Source organism: Myodes glareolus, chromosome 10, assembly GCF_982192425.1.
Source record: "Myodes glareolus chromosome 10, mMyoGla1.1, whole genome shotgun sequence".
Taxonomy (NCBI): domain Eukaryota; kingdom Metazoa; phylum Chordata; class Mammalia; order Rodentia; family Cricetidae; genus Myodes; species Myodes glareolus.
Genome location: NC_142035.1, coordinates 38,404,208 through 38,423,629, shown reverse-complemented (window position 1 = coordinate 38,423,629; position 19,422 = coordinate 38,404,208). Strand labels below are relative to the sequence as shown.

General features: G+C 39.6%; 1 protein-coding gene across 5 annotated transcripts in view; it reads right to left on the bottom strand.

Moving 5' to 3' along the window:
• Positions 1–19,422, bottom strand: part of Tasp1 (taspase 1) — a 234,580-nt gene that overhangs the window by 201,296 nt on the left and 13,862 nt on the right. For 3 of the 5 annotated variants that reach the window (XR_007236041.3, XM_048455440.3, XM_048455441.3), the window contains exons 3-4: positions 14,140–14,207; positions 10,990–11,058 (exon numbers count right to left, since the gene is read on the bottom strand). Coding sequence is in view for 3 of the 5 variants with exons in the window: in XM_048455440.3 (XP_048311397.3) it covers positions 10,990–11,058; positions 14,140–14,207 (137 nt within the window). In the remaining 2 variants the exon portion in view is untranslated. Of the gene's footprint in view, positions 1–2,519; positions 2,663–10,989; positions 11,059–14,139; positions 14,208–19,422 lie in introns of those variants that run through there. The other 2 variants (XM_048455442.3, XM_085696793.2) reach the window with 2 other exon arrangements.

The window sequence follows — 19,422 nt, the reverse complement described above, 5'->3', positions numbered from 1 at the left end:
GACAGCAGCAGCTATGAGATGGAACCAGCTTTACTCAGCCTAGGAGACAAGTCTTGTGTGCTCCAGATGGCAGAGCTGGGAAATGAAGCCCTTTGGAGCACAGGTCCACTATATATATAGTGCTATATAGGTAAAGATACAGATATAGATATACAGTGATATATATATCTCCACTATAGGAGTTTGGTTTTAATTGATTTGATTGTACAAGTGCCTTGATTTTTCCCTTTTGGAGTAAGAAAGCATTAAACTTATTTTTTTATTTTACTTTGATTTGTTATTGTTTGTTTGAATTTTACTGAAGCCTATAGTTAAGAGACTTAGGAATTCTACAGAGACTTTGGATATTTTAGAAAAACTGTGAAATTTAAAAGAGATCTTGAATATTTTAAAAACACTGAATTGTAAAGTATTTCAATTTTAAAGACTGTGGGACTTTTTAAAGTTGAAATGTTTTATATTGTCATATTAGTATTAACATGACATCTTAGGGACAAAAAAAAGTTAAAACTTAATAAGTGATGTGCTTGGGGCTGGAGAGATGGCTCAGAGGTTAAGAGCACTGCCTGCTCTTCCAAAGGTCCTGAGTTCAATTCCCAGCAACCACATGGTGGCTCACAACCATCTGTAGTGGGGTCTGGTGCCCTCTTCTGGCCTGCAAACATACGCACAGACAGAATATTGTATACATAACAAATAAATAAATATTTTAAAAAAAAATAAGTGATGTGCTTGTGTGTCAAGTTGAAAAGAGATTGACTGTCCTAATTAGTTTTCTAGCAACTTGACACAAGAGAGAATCATTTGGGAAGAAGTAACCTCAATTGAGAAAATGGCCTGACAGACTGGTATGTGGGCAAGCCTCAGGGCATTTCCATTTCCTTAACTGTGGAGTGGTCTGGGAGGCCCAGGTTACTATGTGTCTCCCCTGGGCTGGCGGTCAGCATGCTATAAGAAAGCAGGCTGAGTAAACCATGGGGGGGGGGGGACAGCCAGTAAGCAGCACTCCTCCATGGCCTCTGCATCAGGTTCTACCTCCAGGTTCCTGTTTTGAGTTCCTGCCCCGACTTCCTTCAGTGACAGATTGTGCTATAGAACTGTAGGCTAACATAAACTCCTTCCGCCACAAGTTGCTTTTGGTCACAGTGTTTTATCATTGCAAAAGGAACCCTATAACTTAGGCCTATTTTTAATACCCAGCATACCCTTCCACCAAAGGAAGAAAAGAAAGGTAGTCTTTCAAATGCATAGTCTATGGTTACACAGAAATGAAACACGCAGAAAAGTTTCAGCTTCAATCCTTCACTAACAAAAGGGGAAAAGTTGTAAAAACATAAAATTCTATAAGATTGATGTCTGACATCTCAGATTTTACAGACAAACATCATTTTGAGTGAGGTAACCTAGACCCAGAAAGACAATTATCACATGTACACACTCATAAGTGGTTTTTAAACCTAAAGCAAAAAAAAAAAAAAAAACAAGCTCACAAATCACAATCCCAGAGAACCTAGACAACAATGAGGACCCTAGGAGACATACATAGATCAAATCTATATGGGTAGTAGAAAAAGATAAGATCTCCTGAATAAATTGGGAGCATGGGGGCCTTGGGAGAGGGTTGAAGGGGAGGGGAGAGGCAGGGAAGGGAGCAGAGAAAAATGTAGAGCTCAGTAAAAATCAATAAAAAAAACAGAAATATAATTGCAATGTGGCACAAAGTAAAATAAAAATTCAGATTTTCTTTTAACGAGAAAACAAAGATTAATGTCTGAAATTAAAAATCAAGTAACTACAAATATAGATGCAATGATTCAAAAACAATAAAACTGCATTTCTCATAACCAATGAATCTAATTATATCCATAAATACTGAACCACAGCATATATTAGTCAAGATCAAATAAATTATTTCTACATAGTAAAAACAAAGAAATATCACCAATCCTACAATCATACCATAGGTTGATGGAAACAGTTCAAAACTGAGTATCAAATGAAATATATTTTTAAGAGTAACAATGCCGAGAGAAAAATGAAAACTCATATGTAAAGCTACATGCTTCTCAGAAACTGCTAGGTCTAGTCTTAGAACACATTTCCTTGACAGTTTCGGCCAAGAGGAAGCATATGATAAGGCCCATAGAGCATTTCAAGAACGGCTAGAAAGATAAAGAAAGTCTTCCTGTTCCCATCAGTACAAAGTAAATCATGACATGATCTGTAGTTAAATATTTTCACATGGTTTTTGATACAGAGTAAAGTTAAAAGTAAAATCTAATAACTGTCTTGATTTTCTTCTTATTCTTTAAAAAAAAGTGTGAGGAAAAAAAAAACATTGCTTTTCCCATAAGCATGTACTTTGTGCTAGAAAGCAGACATGATTTCTAGAGTCTTGGGAAGAGAGCAGTTGTACCTACCTAACGTGTAAACACAGTAAGTTACAAGTTGATTCTCAGTACTAAAGGCAAGAAACAGCATTAGTACTCCAAAAAGTGTTTTAAAAGAACGTAACTTACTTTGACCGTCCCAGACTAAGTGGGCTCTGTCTGATGCTTCTTTGTTTGCACATGGCCACCCACAGCCTGTCTTCTAATTAAATCAATGCTCTAGCAGCACAGCAAGCAAACAAGGTGCCTCCCGTCTGTGTACAGCTCTTCAGGACACAGTTCCCTTGGCCAGAAGATGGAAATTCTTGGGAGAGGTGATTTTCTGCCTCTTCACAAGAAGAACACAGAGACTTGGCTGGATGCAACTCCATGAAGTGTAACGGTGTGTATACACCTCAAAAAATAAAACAAAAAATGCAGAGAAACATAAAGACTCCATAATAGCTGGAACACACAGAAATAATGAAGCACCACTGGAAAGACTGCTAGAGAGAGAGGCACAATCGGGGTTCTGAAATAACTGGCAACACCAACTATTTTAAAAAGAAAGGAAAGAACATCTCAAGTTAAAACTACAATTCCATGCAATGAATATACTGCAAGCACTAGGAGGAAAAAAGCAATCATTTGTTAAAGGCAAATCTTTTAATCCACATAAATAAAAAGCATGATTTCCCCCTCCCGCATTACAACGAATAAAAGACATCATCAATGAAAAAGAAAACTTGGACTTAGAAGGGCAGGAGGTATAAATGCATCACCAACCACAGTACAGTTAATGGGTGTGTGTGTGTGTGTGTGTGTGTGTGTGTGTGTGTGTGTGCACGCGCGAGCAAGCAAGAGAGAGGAGGGGGAGGGAGAGAGGGAGGGGGAAGGGAGGGAGGGAGGGAGAGAGGGGGGGGAAGAGGGAGAGAGGGAGGGAGGGAGGGAGGGAGGGAGGGAGGGAGGGAGGGAGGGAGAGAGAGAGAGAGAGCTAACTGCATCAGCAATGTGTCCAGCAGCTCTGAGGGGAAAGGGAAGGGAAGGGGACAGGGAAGTGCTACACCTGGAGACCAGGAGAACAGCAACACTCTGAAAAACGGAGGTACTAATTTATTTAGACAATAAACTAACCTCTCCAACTAATGGAAATGATCAGATACCTTCTGTTTGTTTTGTTTTGTCTTTTACTAAAAACAAAAACAACAACAACTGAGGGCTAAAGAGAGACTCAGCAGTTAAAAGCTAGCAGTTGAAAAGCTGGGTGTGGTGACACAAGCCTTTATTCCCAACAGTCAGGAGAGACAAAGGTAGAGCTCAAGGTCAGCCTGATCTACAAACCGAATTCTAGGACAGCCAAGGCTACACAGAGAAACACTGTATCAAAAGGAAAGGAAAAAAAAAAGCAAGCTGCTCTCCCAGAGGAAGGGTTCAGTTCCCAGCAACAACATCAGGTAGATCCTAACTGCCACAGCTCAGGGGATCTGATGCTTCTGGCCCCAGCCACCTGCACGCACACGCACGCACACGCTCACACACACACAATTTTAAAAAGTAAATTTAAAAAAAAATAAGAAACTGAAGTAATGCACAGAACAGGTGACAGGAAACAGCTGACATCTGGTCCCAGAGGAGCCCTTGAGCAAACACACTGATACATGTCAGTCCTCCTTACTGTGCTCTTCCATCCTGGTATGCCATACACTAACTACAAGCCACAGCATCTTCATGACCACTATACATTTCAAGCACCAGTAGGCTGCAGGTACTTTACTTCTCCAACGCCTGAGGCACATAGACAATTTTAGTCAGAAATGTACAATGCCTGAAGAATGGAGTGTGGCCAACTCCTACAGGCGAACAGACGCCTGGTATGGGATCTTTCAACAACAGACTACTCAGAGGTGAATGGCATTCTCAAGTTCCTAAAGATGCATGCAGGTGGTTCCTAGAACAAGAGAATATACAGACACACACACAAATGTATAAGGGTTTTAAATATAGTAATACAATATAGTGATGCAAATCTTTACTTTTTCTTTACCTCAAGATACCAGCTATCTTGATAGGAAATCATGTCATAAAGAACTTCATGTTTATAAGCAAGAAATCCACTGAACTGAACAAAGATTCAAAGGCAAGAAACTGTACCAAATGTATTCTCCATAAAGGACTTAATCCAATGATTCTCAATCTTTCTAATGCTGTAACTTTTTTAATACAGTCCCTCATATTGTAGTGAGCCCCCCAACCATACAATTATTTTTATTGCCACTTCATAACTGTTATTTTGCTATCGTGATGAATTGTAATGTAAATAACTGTGTTTTCTAGTGGTTTTATGTGACCCCAATGAAAGGATCACTTGACACCCCCCATAGGGATGTGTCCCACAGGCTGAGAACCATTGATTTAGACAAAAAAATCAGTTTCAGACATGAATTCTTTTTTAGACCTTTTCTTCCTATAGGAAGCTTTTACAGATAAATCAAGTTAATTAAAAAAACTATAGGGTCACATAACTTAAACAGAATATTTTGGCTATTTTCTTAAGTTGCTTGGCTTTCTTGCTTGGTCAGCTTAGTTTCTGGTTTTGCTGTGGTCCTGAGGATCAAATCAATATGTGCTCCAGCACTGACCACCATTCCCAGCCAAACAGAATGCCTTCAACAAAAGAGCCTGTGTAATGTATCTCTGTTATATAAAATTTAAGTTAGTCTTAGCACTACTTTTCGTTTAATTTTTATTTTTAATTAAGATATATTACATCATTTTCTCTTTCCCTTTCCTTCAACTCCTCAAGTCCACCCCCTTTTTCAAATTCAGTCTCTTTTTCATTAATTGTTATTGTTACACATATACAAACAAATAAAGGAAGAAACAGGAGTGGTTATAATTGAGGCAAGCAAGCACAGAATATAGTTTAGTATCCTGAGACCTCTATTTGATTTTGGGTTATGCACATACACACCTCTGTTCACCTACCTGCCAGTACTGTATACACACATCTCTCTCCAAACAATGCACCTAGCAACCTCTGGTAACCATCAAATTTAGACAATTTCTATTTAAATATACTGTCAACATACCCAGGCATAAAGAATAGAAGGGCCAGTGCAATCTGAATTGGTTTTGGATGCATGAGAAGTAAGGCAAAACTGTGTCTTCATTAACCCTATTTGTCATCTTATTCTTAAGGGTAAGCACAGGACTAAAATCAAATGCATTTCACAGAGGAGCCCACACAACAGAAAAATGATTATATAACCTAAGCTATCATGCAAAATAGAGAAACACCCAAACTATGCCTCCTTAGTAACTAGATACTCCCCTCTGACACCACAAATAGTGACCCAATGCTGTAGCCTAGAGCCCTTGAGTATCTTTATTCATGTGGTCCTTGTCAATCTTGATAGTGCACCTCTCTTTAATCCAAATAAAATTATCTTGCTTCTCTTACAAGTCTTTGTGAGCCCTTATTTTGAATTCTTTGTATAACAGTCCAAGAACCTAGAAACACCAGGTCCGGACCCAACCACTGAAATAAATATAGAAATGTCACAGTAAAACCTGCTTCTTTGTGTGCTAACCAAAACAATCAATTACAAAGGGGTTTAAAAGAAGAACCAAAGTACAATGCCACATGCTTGTAATCCCAGTACTGGGGAAGTAGAATCAAGACAATCACGAGTCCAAAAACCAGCTGTAATTATGCAACGTCTGAACCCAGCCCTTGTTAATTACGATCCAATCTAAAAAGAAGAAGAGGAGGAGGAGGAGGAGGAGGAGGAGGAGGAGGAGGAGGAGGAGGAGGGGAGGAGGAGGAGGAGGAGAAGAGGAGGAGGAGGAGGAGAAGGAGAGGAGGAGGAGGAGGAGGGAAGGTATGCGGTGTGTATAAAAAGTCCCTGTTGTGTCACCTGTTCCTTCCTCCTCTACTGTATGAAGTTGATACTGGTATTTAAACACTATTTGGGAAAAAACAAATGATCACACTTTCTTAAACTCAAGGCTTAAAAATACCCTTTTTAGCCAATAAGAATCATTAAACCATTTCATATCAGTTACTTCAGTCTGTGTTTAGGAGTGTGCTCAAGTAATTCATACCAATTCTAGTATCTGGCAAAGAAAAACCAACAGGTAATTTGTTTAAATTATATAATTTATTTAATCAAAAAGTATATGCCTACCCAGGTGTGGTAGTACAAGCCTTTAATCCCATCACTGGGAAGGGAAAAACAGGCCCAGAGAGAGGCATACCTCTGTGAGTTTGGGGTCAGCCTGATCTACATAGCAGGTACTAGAACAGCCAGGGCCAGACTGTGTCTCAAAAAAAAAAAACACAAAAATAAATTTTAAAAAAAAATAAAAGATAATACCAGCACTAAGGCTGTGGAATCCAAAGAATTATAAATTCAAGCCAGCTTGGACAACAATAAATCTAATCTGAAAAAAAAAAAATACTTTTTAAAAAACTTAACTTTACACTGACACAGAAAGATCTCTGAGTTTGAGGCCATCCTGCTCTACACAGTGAATTCAGAATAGCCAGAATTAAGCAGAGAGACCCTGTCTCAAATAAAAACACTAATACTAAAACTACTAATAATAAAAACCTTAATTTTTAAGAAGATAAATACAACCGGGTGTGGTGGGGCACACCTTTAATTCCAGCACTCAAGAGGCAGAGGCAGGCAGATCTCTGTAAGGCCAGCCTGGTCTACAAATCAAGTTCCAAGACAGACAAGGCAACACAGAGAAACCCTGTGTTGAAAAACCAAAACACTCACACACATTCACACACACAAACACACAAACACACAGATATACAAACCCTCCCACCCTCTGGAGTAAGTCAGGCTTGATGCTATATGTGTGTGTGTGTGTGTGTGTGTCTGTGTGTGTGTCTGTGTGTGTGAGAGATTCCAATTATTGGATGTCTGAAATAGGAGGATTACAAAGTCAAGGACAGCCTGAACTACTAGAGAGAGACCTTATCTCCTCTCATAACACCAAAAAACCATCTTCCTAAATCCAAAGGAAAAGGCACATCTAGGATGAGACCTAAGTGAAAAGAGGGTGACTAAACTTGATGGTGATGTTACTCTTGAATGTAAAACAATATAAATCAGACTTCCTGTGATTTTTCTCATTTCAAAATGCTCAAAAGACTTAGAATGACATATTCATCTAAGCAGAGAAAACATAATCCAATTTTTTATTCTTTCTATTGATCCAAACTATAACAATAATAGTTTCAATAGTTACAATAATATTTTCAATATTACAATAATAGCTTCAACTGAACTCTTTAAAGGAAAACCTATCCTGGGTTTAATGTAATATATTTCAAACACTTAAGGTAGACAGATTGCAGGGGACAGTAAAGGAAATGACCACATAATTCTTAAAATACAGGAAAATCCTCCCAGTTGACATTTAAACTATGAACATACATTTCAAGAAAAGATATAAGACACCTAATCCTAGCTAGCTTCCTTATTGATATGATAAACACCATGAAAAAATGTGAAAGTCAAAGTTACATTTTAAGTTTTAATCACTATGCCTTAGAGATCCATGAAGCAAAATGTCTCTGATCTGCAAGCCCCTTCCAAAAACCAGTTCCTCAAATGCTGGATGCTATTGTTTATGGGATATAAAACAAGCAACATGTTTCCACTCCACAAACAAGTTTGTTTGACCCATCTGCACCAAAAATGCTTAATCACACGTGGGCAAGAGGTTCACACTTGTCCCTGACTGGATATAGGCTGAAGGAATGTCCAGATGCATCCTTGTCCCTGACTGGATCTAAGGGAATTAGTTAAGATGCTACAAAACTTGATTCAGGGCCATCTTCTGGAAACCTGGAGATGGACCTGGTAAGAGCCCATCCACCTGGCCAGTATTTAATTAAAGCTTGCTATAAATTTAGCTTTAAATTGTGGCAGTGGTCTCCAACCAGTAGAATTAACAAAAAGAAATTTGGGAAGGAAAGGGTTTATTTTGTCTTACAACTTTCAGGTCACAGTCCATCACTGGGAAAACTAAGGTGGGAACTGAAGCAGAAACCATACAGGATACTAGCTGGCTCCCTCTGGCTGGCTCAGCCTGCTTTCTCCTTCAGCCCAAGCCCACCTGCTCAGAGCTGGCACCACACATAATGGGCTGGGTTTCCTACATCAATTAATAATTAAAATGCCTCAAAGACACACCCACAGCCCTTTTTGATGAAAGCAATCTGTCAGCTGAAGTCCTCTCTTGCCAGGTGTGTCAGGTTCAAAACCCGTATTAGCCATCTCATATCTACAATCCCAGTACTCACGAACCTGAGAAAGGAAGACTGCATGTAGGCAAAACACTCATAAAATAAAAATAATACACCTTAAAATTTTTTAAATACTATAAATTTCACCTATTTATGAATAACTCATTAGTTCAGAATGGGTTTTGTTGTGTATGAGTTTGTAGCTGTTAAGATATGGTCTCACTAAGTAGCCCAGGCTAGCCTCAAACATGCTCAGCCTCTGGAATGTTTAGATTACAGGCATGCATCACCATAATGAGGTCCCAAAAGGTATTTTTTTCAATATAAATAAGTAATTATTTATGAAAGCAGGGAGAAATAGAAACAAATATTCAATATGATATAGTTTTAACTTACAAAAATAAAGTTACTCTAAAGTGTTTTAAACTTAGTTTTATATAATTACCTGTCCATGACTGAGGTAATTGCATATTTCTGCATCGCTCATTAAGTTCCCCCAGACCTATACTGACTCCACAAAATGATAATTGTGACATCACCTTCTACAAAAGGGACCATACTAGACGTTTTAAATAAAGGAAGATTTAGCAGACAATACAATAACCTCCTTTCTCGTGTCACTTACTGTCTTTAATCCAGAACATCTAAAAACCTTTAATCCAGAACATCTAAAAACCTTTACAAAATAGCAATCATTGATGGTTGTAGAACACATCATAACAGCTTTTACTATAATCTATAGAGCATCTAAGTGATTAACATATAGTAATCTTCATAATTCTGTCAGCAGGAATTATTTTTATTCTATTACAGATAGAACTGAGTTATGGGCAGGCTCTAATACACCCAGTGTCATTCTACTATGAATGATACGCTAGGTCCCAATAGGCAAGCACCAACAAATCCCAACACTAGATGTTTCAGAGGCCAGACTTCAATAGAACTAATAACCATAATATGCACGCGCGCGCGCGCGCGCACACACACACACACACACACACACTTCCAACCTGCCCTGATTATGTTAGCATGATATGTTAAATGTTAGTCAATAGTGCAGGAGAATTGTCTGTATTCTGTCAATCATGTTTTAAATAAACGCTGATTGGCCAGGCAGGAAGTATAGGTGTGAAGAAAACCAGACAGGAAATAGAAATGATGCAATAAAAACAGGAGAATTCTAGGAAGGAGGAAGTTGATTCTTCCCACTCCTGCCCAGACCACGGAAGCAGCAGGATGTGATCTGCCCCAGTGAAAAAGGTAATGAGCCACATGGCTAACATAGATCAGAATAATGAGTTAATATAAGCTACAAGAGGTAATAAGAGGCTAGAGCTAATGGGCCAATCAGCTTATAACTTATAGAGATCTTTGTGTGATTTTCTTTGGGGCTTGCCGGTTGTGGGGTACCGGGCAGAACGAAAACACAAACAAGCAGGCCCCGTTCATGTTACAATTGGCGCCCAAGACCTCATGTTACAGGTTAAAATGTACAAAGTGCAGCTCTACAGTTAAAAGAGAGAGTGTGTACAGAAAACATGGCTAGGGCTTTCAGTAAACTCCTGAACTACTTTCCCTGATATCAAAGACTAAGCAAAAGCCCACAACTGTCAGCTTGGGCATGTCTACTTTACCTCACACCTCCTCCTTCACACTCATTGCTCCTCATCCCATGTCTAACTTCCCTCCCCAAGATGTCTTCATATCCAGTGAAACAGTCATCTCTATGATCTGGTCAGCTCACTAACGAATCCATCCTCTCCACATTGCAGTCTTCTCAAGCCTCAAACTCATCAATACTCAGAGTCAGAGAGACTGGGAGCCCCTCATTCCCAGTGATACCAAGATACCAAGAGCCTCCACAACTCAACTCAGTGCCCACTATAAACCTGGAACGGTCCTGAAAATCCCACAGGAACAAGGGTGCTCTCACAAAACACACAGCATATAGCTTCAGGATTACATTTGCTACATTTGTGATAAAACTTGTCTGTCCACTTTTGACACTGCTAGAGAGCTGACATCATGTGTTATTAAAGATATATCTCATTTTGGGGGATATGAACTTCAAAAACTGTCCTACTGAAAATAACTATCACCAATAACTTTTATAACCATGAATCCTACAAAAACAAGAAGAAGAAGTAATTAACCAATTTTTTTTTTTTTTTACTCAGGAAAAGTCACCAATGAAAATACTTTTTAAAAATCATCCTTTCATTGCTTTGGTAATATTGGTGGGAAAACACTGGTTACATGACACATAGCTAACTCAGCATCTTCATACCATTTAAAAATAAGGAACATAAATTCAAATATTTTAAACAAAACATGAAAAGAGAGAAGAAATACCTCAAGCTCCACCAGAGCTGCTGTCACTGCATCTGTCGCAAGAGCACCAGCCTGCAGCTTCTCAATTGCCTGCGGAACAAAGAGGAGAAATTATTTACTGTAAAACCAGCTCCGCAAACCTATCATAAGCTTTGCAAAGACTTAAAAGTATGAGACACTCAGAGTAAAAATCGGTCAGTATTTCCACTCCACACTTGAAGGCAGAGCAGGGTGTCTGACACTAAGACATGAAGTTGTAGCTACATCAGGTTTCATTCCTGGATTCATGGGACCTGTGACACTGGACAAGGCTGCTTTAAGGCATATGTTTCTCAGACTCAAGAAAAGTAGTGTTTATTACTCGGACTAATCATCATTCTTGATATTATCCAAATGAAAACAGTTACTAAAAATTAGCCACTAACTGCAAGGTACAAGGAGTTGTAAGGGAAAGAGCTGCGCTGTTCAAAGCAATTCATAAGAGTCTCAGAAATGACAGGAGCTAGTTCCACTAAGATACCCTGATAATTTATGTTCCATATGAAGAACTGCATCTCAAACCTAGCTACGTCTCCTACGATTTCTACTCTCCCCATCCATGCGAATCAAAAACAACTACTATTTCTAAGTCACAAAATCTTCTGATAGACCAGCTCTGATGGCTCACACCTTTAATCTCAGCTAGAAGGCTGAGACAGGAAGAGTACATGATTTATCTAGTCCAGCATAGACTTCAAAAATGGGTGGGAGGGTGTATATAAATTAAAAAAGGATCCACAGGTGGAAACATTCATTTTCAAAAACATTCCTGATACTATAATGTCTTCTTCTATGAAAATATTCTTTTGTAATATATTCTACTGAATAAAAAAAATCACCTAATTGGGGGGGTGAAGAAAAAACATAAACTGATCTTTATGATCTGAGTGGCCTGTGCTGGTACCTGGGGCCATGGTGACAGCCAGCCCCGGGCTGCTTCTGGGGACCATGTCTGGGTCCATGATCCTACAACAGCCAGGCTATCAGTTGATGTCCATGGCTCCTATTACCACTGAGGGCTGTGCAATGCCCAGGGTCTAGACAGCTACCTAGACCATGTTGGTATCCGAGAGCCTTGCTGCTGCCAATACCATACTGGTCTGAGTAACCTATGCTGCCACTAGGGCCATCCACGGTGATGTCCAGGTCATACTACCACAGTGCATTTCTGAGTCCATGGTCCTGCTACAGACAAGATCTTTGATGATGTTCATGGCCCATGTTGCCACAGGTCATAGGAACCATGAATGTTGCTATCTGAGGGCTATGCCGAGACACTCCCGTCCCTCACTGGCCTTGAGATAGCTGGCCCTGCCCTTGACTGGTCACTGCAGCAGAAGAACCCATGGGAAAGTTGGCTCCCCACACTCAGGAGAAATGACCCCACTCCTCGCCATGGGTGTGGAAGAGCTGGTTCTGATGGTATGGGCCTAGGAGAGCTGTCTCTGGGTCCCACATGAGGAGTATGGGCCAGTGACCCAGACTAACCAGCTCAGCTACCACCCAGACCTACATCCTGGCCTTTGGGTTGGCCCATCCAAACATCTACCCCATCTATAACCTGCTGGAGTGTGCAAAGGAACTGATCCTGCAGAACAATAACTGTAGGATCCCCAAGACTCAGAGCAGCAGCAGGATATCAGAAAGGAATTTTGGTGAAGGCCCAGTGAGAATGGTGTACCAGAGACCTTACTACAAGGAACATTTTGTGGGTACAGCTGACTGGACAAGAGGGTATACTGCATGGCACACCGAAGCACCCAATGCCACTAGGATGAATGAAGAGGGGTTGGAAAGATGGAGGAGCGAGGTGGGTTTTTGTTTGTTTTGATTTTAATTGATTGTGGGGGAAGGTTCTTTTGGAGGGGATGATGCAGGTGTGAGGGGAGGATAGGGAGGGACTGGGAGGTGAGTGGGATTGGGGTACACGATGTGAAATCCCCAAAGAACCAATAAGGAATTATGTTACTAAAAAAATTAACTTTTAAACGAATTACTAAAACTCTAATTTAATTAACAAAGACAAAGCCCAAAAACTAATCATTCATGTATTTCTAATTAAACTTTTTTATTATTTTATTTTATGTATGAGTGTTTTGTTTGCATGTCTGGATATGTAAGAGTGTGTGTGTGTGTGTGTGTGTGTGTGTGTGTGTGTGTGTGTTTACTATATAAAATCCCTGTAACAAAATACTCTCAATTTATGGTAATCCACTAATAAGAAAATGTTCGTTACTCCAATACAGTATCTTTCTTATAAATGGAATTTAAATATAAATAAAAGGAAAAATACCCATATTTACCTGATAGGCAGTATCTAATTAACATTCTATATGCATAAAAAGTATAGAAAGTTTGCCTACAAACTATACAGTACAGATCTAAATAAAAACAATATTTTTTTCTGAGCTCATTCCTGCCCCCAAATTAAGTATTCAAAAATTTAGAAAATCTCAAAAGTCAAGGTGCACAAAGTCCAAGTGAGGAGAACAGCAGACTCCACTAGGAAGACAGGCATCTGCTATGCCCATGCTGGAGAGCAAGCTAGGTAGGGCACAGGGTCAGCTAAGAAAAGCACTTGTTTTATTTATTTCTTTCTTTCTTTTTTCTTTCTCTCACTCTTTTTCTTTCTTTTTTATAACATCCCATCAAGAAAAGTATTTATTCACAGGAAGGCAAAGGCAAGTGAATTCCAGGCCAGCCAGAGCTACAAAATGGGATCCTGTCTCAAAAAAAAAAAATGAATACATATGTACATATATAAATTCTCAAAAAAAAATATTTTTTTAAAGAAAGGAAGAAAGAAAAAACAACAAACTACTTAAGAGGAAGTTTTCCCCACCTTTCCACAGAATTCAGTCATGTAGGAATATTTAAAAGGATATGGTTATATGTGCCCATAACTAAAAAAGCATAGACTTTAATCTGGGGAAGGAGAGGAGAAAGCTAAACACCATTCAAAGAATTAAAAACACAGATCAAACTAGAAACTGAGGACTAAGATCCTACAAATATGGGTAAAATAACTTTGGGATCTAGCAAACTTCACTGGAAATGAAAAGTTAAAACTCTGAATCTTAAGGTGACATTTCATATGCGGAACCATAGGCATTACACACACACTGCTCATACCTTCTGACAAGCTCGTTTGCATACATGTTTATATTCCTTGGCTTTGGATTCTGAATGATAACCTGCACCTACAGTAAAAAAACAAACAAACAAAAAAGGTGTTAGTAACTGCTAAACTACCAGTGGGCCCACCAGCTAGAAAAGCAGCCCACACGTGCAGTCCCAGGGCCTTGGCTGTATGGGATTCTAGACCCTACAGCTGATGATGTAAGTCACAAAACAATCCCATACCAGTTCAGAATTATGAACAATAAAAGGGTTATTTATTTAAGGGGAAAACTTACAGATTGTCCTAAATAACAGTTCTCTGCAAGAACAGGAACAACGTCTAGCAGCCAGAAGCCGGGACCAGAAGCAAGAGAGCAGAAACAAGTTTACAGCTGCTTTTACAGTTTAAGAAACCACGCCCAAGCGGGCTGGTATCTTAAAGGCTATTGGCTGGAGGAGCAGAATGTGCTCCCATAGCATACAGTTGCTATCCTTAATCAAAAAAGCTTCCTGTCAGAGCTCCTAAGAATAGCATGTGCCCTCAAAGATCCTCGACATGGTCACCCCCACCCCCTTTCAAGAACCTCTACCAAGATTAGAGATACCTGCAGCAAACCAGACAACCTAAGTTCTATTCCAGAGGCCTATAAGACAATAGTAGAAAGCCAACTCCCACAAGTTATTCTCTGACCTCCATAAATATCCTGTGGCACAGGCCTTCCCCACCACCACACACATTAGATGGACAAACAGACAGACAAGATTAGATAGATAGATAGATAGATAGACTGACAGACAGATAGACAGACAGACAAACAGACAGATGTGGTTTTTAATTTAAAAAAAACTAAACTCAGGAGTTCCTTTGGTATGCAGTTGATAATGCAGGTGGTGCCAGGAACAAAGAATCTTGAAGTCCCTCTCCAGTGATCTTTTAAATGCCCTACTATTTGGGAAATTACTATTTAGAATCTAAAATTCTCAAGAATTCTCAAAAAAAAAAACACAGACAGTTACTTAAAAGTTTGGCTCCAAATAAACTAATTTTCTTAAGGAAATTTATTCTTGGAACTAGAGAGACAGCTCAGTGGTTAAGACCACTTGCTGCTTTTCCAAAGAAACCCCGTTCAGTTCTCAGGACCCACATCAAGCAGCTCACAACCAACCACCCAACTCCAGCTCCACAAAATCCAGTGTCCTCTTTTGGTCTCCACAGGTGCACACATGTATCACACACACACACACACACACACACACACACACACACACACACACAATACATAAGTAAATTTTAAAAAATTATTTTTATTACTTTTGATTCTGTGTGTCTGTCTATATGTGCACATTCACACAAGTGTCCAAGGAAACCAGAAGAAAAGTGTTCCATCCTTTGGACCTAGAAGTACCTGTGCTTGTGAGCAGCCAACATCAGTGCTGAGATGTGAACTTGAGTCCTCTTCAAGAGCAAATGCTTTCTAATGCTTTTAAAGATTTACGTATTTTTATGTGTAAGTCTATGCACCATTTGCATGCAGTGTCCACAGAGGCCAGAAGAGGGCACTGGATCCCCTGAACTGAAGTTACAGGCAATTGTTGACCACTATGTATGTGCTAGGAATTGAACTACTGGCAGCAGTTTGTGCTCTTAAAGACTGAGCCATCTCTCCAGCCCCTTATTTTTAATTAAGAGGATCAAGCTACGGATGGGAGTAGAAGAAGAATGGGGAACAAAAGGAGGAGAGACAAGAACGTTAAACTCTTGATGGCTAATGTTCTTATTAGAGTTCTTTACTATGACCCTCCTCCTTCAGTAGATTCCATAGAGGCCAAAGCTAAGGAACGTTAAAGTTACACGTCTAAGTCTCCCAACTCTCCTGTGGATGTAGTGAAAACCTAACACAACTTTTCTCAAGACTGAGAGAAAACTGACCCACAAACAGTGTTACAAGAACCTGGGACAACAGAAACAATGGTTAAGCAACTAGAGTCCCTAAGGCTTAAAAAGTTTCTCTTTCGTCAGAGAAAGCTAAAAGCTCACAGAGTCTCTATCAGTCTTGGTCAAACCTATCTTCACAGCTCTCTGACGTCATGATCTACAGAGGAAAAATAATCAAGTATTTGAAAACAGAACCATATGACCCAGGTATACCACTCCTGGATACACATACCAAAAAGGACCACATATCTTACAGCAGAGACACTTGCATATTCATAGTCATTGACATTCTATTCACAACAGCTAGGAAATGGAATCAACTTAGATATTCAACAACTGGCAAATGAATAAGGAAAATGTGGTACATATATACAATGGAATATTACCCAGTTGTGAAGAAAAACCAAATTAAGAAATTTGCAGGCAAATGAATGGAACTGGAAAAATTATAATGAGTGAGGTCACCATGCCCAAAAAGACAAATGTTGCATGTTCTCTCTCATACATGGACCCTTCCTTCAAATCTTTTATTTCATGTGTTTAACCTGGAGAAGTCATTCAGGAGGAGGAAAGCTCAAAGGTGAGATGCTGAATGCAGAGAAGTTTCAAGCAGACAGTGGGGTAAAGAGGATTGAGAAACAAGGAGACATGAAAGGACTAACAAAAATGAAGTGTGCATAAAGAAGCCACATGATCTTGTAATCAAGTAAAAATAATAATAGGAGATAGCAGAACCACATATGATATGAAGAACATGGGAGGGGATAGTACAAGGAGCTAACGTTGAAGAAAAGAAGGGGCAGTGGTTGAGGGCAAGGAGTACAGGGGGGTAGGTCTAACCAAAACTAACAACCTATGAGGAAGCATTATTAAACCCCATCCTTTGGTAAGCTAAAATATATTTAGGGTTTTTTTTCCATTAAAAAAGAAGTTTCGATGGCAATACCCCACATGGATGAACAGACTGTTTCCAAAAGATGGGTTATTAAATATCTGTCTCATGCACAGGTTACATCCCTACGAATTATTGGCCAGGAAGTTCTCAAAAACAATACAGGCTATTGCCTTTGCTCCCAACTGTCCACCATAGGTATAGAGTAATACCTAAGTGATGAAGACACCTCATACTTCAGTTGCAGAACAAAAATCAATCAAACTGATCAGGAAACTCTTTCCCTGCTAGCTAGCTTTCATAATTCTAGAATGTACTAGAGGAGAGAAGACATCAATGGTGTTCTGAACCCTGAACACTACAATATAAACCCACGGGGCATGATGGACCCACGGGTGCAACAGCAGTAAGACTGCCCATAGTTATAACCAGCCACTCTCGTGATTAGATCTGAGGTCTGCTGCATGGGAGGGAATTCATGCCAGGCACTATTCTCAGTCAAAATCCATGGTCAGGGAGATTATAGGCTCTACAGGGGAACCTATCAATGTTGCTTTGCTAAATGGCCATTTTATCAAATTGCTCTCTAAATATTTATCCATAAATGTGTGCTGTTCTAAATCTTCATCAGACAATCTTCTTACTAAAGAAGGTAGTGGCTACTGCAGATGAAAATAAGTAGCTATGAGTGCTCAGATACAAATGCGACATGCACATCAACCACCACTCCTAGCCCCCTGCAAGGCTCAGAGAACATCAGAGAAAGAGCAGAAAGAATGAAAGGACCTGAAGATGGAAGAAATGCTGCTCTCATGTGGCTACTAAACAAAAACTCATAGCAGCTAGTTATAACTAGTTATACAAGACACACAAGATCAAACCATCTTTTAAAAAAAAATCCAGCATGGAAATGGACGGAGCTCCTGATGGCTGTTGAGGAATTGAGAGTCATTTTTCTTTAGGGTGATGGCCACTAGAAGGCTGCCCAAAGCCCAGCAGAGGATTCTACATCCTTGCATATGTTGGCAACAATAACTGAACTCAGTTGTTTAAAAAGAAAAAATAAAACAGGAAGTTGGAAGGGAGATGTGCTGGGGAGGGGCTGAGGAAAGCTGGAGGGAAAGACTGCAGGAAATATGATCAAGATGCATCACATACATATAAAATTTTCCAAGAATAAATGTTTAAAGTTTAGATCAAGCAGGCATTACCAATAGACTATCAGGGATGCTGCCTATAAGTAGTCCACACTAAAGGATGCAGGCCTATACATGAAGCATGTGATCCTAGGTCTGCTGTGTTCCATCTCAGGGATCCCAATCTTTCAGCAATATTTGGTAAGGCAGGGATATTACTGGCAAAAAGTTTAGTATGCAAATTCTTCTGAGTAGAATAAAGAAAAGGGCTCAATGTGGCCCAAATTAATCTTTAGAATCTGGTTAATACTTGCTCATTTCCCTGTTTGACAAAGGAAAGACAGGCTCAGCACTCAGAGCACTCCCAAGCAATAGTACACAGCAAAAACTATTGCACTATTATGTTTGCACTGTGCGAGCTACGGTTTCTCTACTGCAAATAACACTGGCATTCACTACATAGAAATAAGACTCTGCTTTTCAACTTTAAAGGCAGGGTCTGGAGAGACGGCTCAGTGGTTAAGAGCATGTACTGCTCTTGTAGAGAACCCCAGCTCAGTTCCCAGCTCCCACATTCGCTAGACAGATCACATCTGCCTGTAACTTTTGCTCCAAAGGATCTAACACCCTCTCCTGGGCCTCTGTGAGCGCCTATATTCACATGCACTTATTTAAAAAATAAATATTTCATCAAAAACTTAAAAAGGGCTATTTTGTTTTGGCTTTTTTTTCTGGTTAGTTGGTCAATCAGTTGGTTGGTTGATTAGTGGGTTAGTTAGTTAGTTGGTTTGAATTGGATTCTTCAGGGTAACTCAGGTGGTCAGGAATTCTTTATGTAACCCAGACTGATCTCAAATTCATGGTATTCCTCCCACCACAATGTCCCAAGTACTGGGATTGTTATGTGCCCCCATGGAGAGCTGACTCTTTTATTATTGTCAGTATCAGGTTAGCCAATAGCTAGGTAAAAACAAAACTGTACTAATCAAATGACTAAATGTTGGTAAGCCTAATGCTGAACAAAACAGTTGTATATTGTGTGAGAAATGTAATCTTTAATCCTTTAAAAAAGTAAAAATACAGACTTCTTTGTAATCAACAATCTGTTTGACTTTCCAACAATTTAGAAACAGAGGGTGTAGCTGGGCAATGGTGGCACACGCCTTTAATCCCAGCACTCGGGAGGCAGCGGCAGGTGGATCTCTGTGAGTTTGAGGTCAGTCTGGTCTACAAAGCGAGTTCCCAGATAGCCAGCACTGTTACACAGAGAAACCCTGTCTCAAAAAAACAAAAAGGAAAAAAAAAAGGATGTATCTGTGGCCATGTACCCT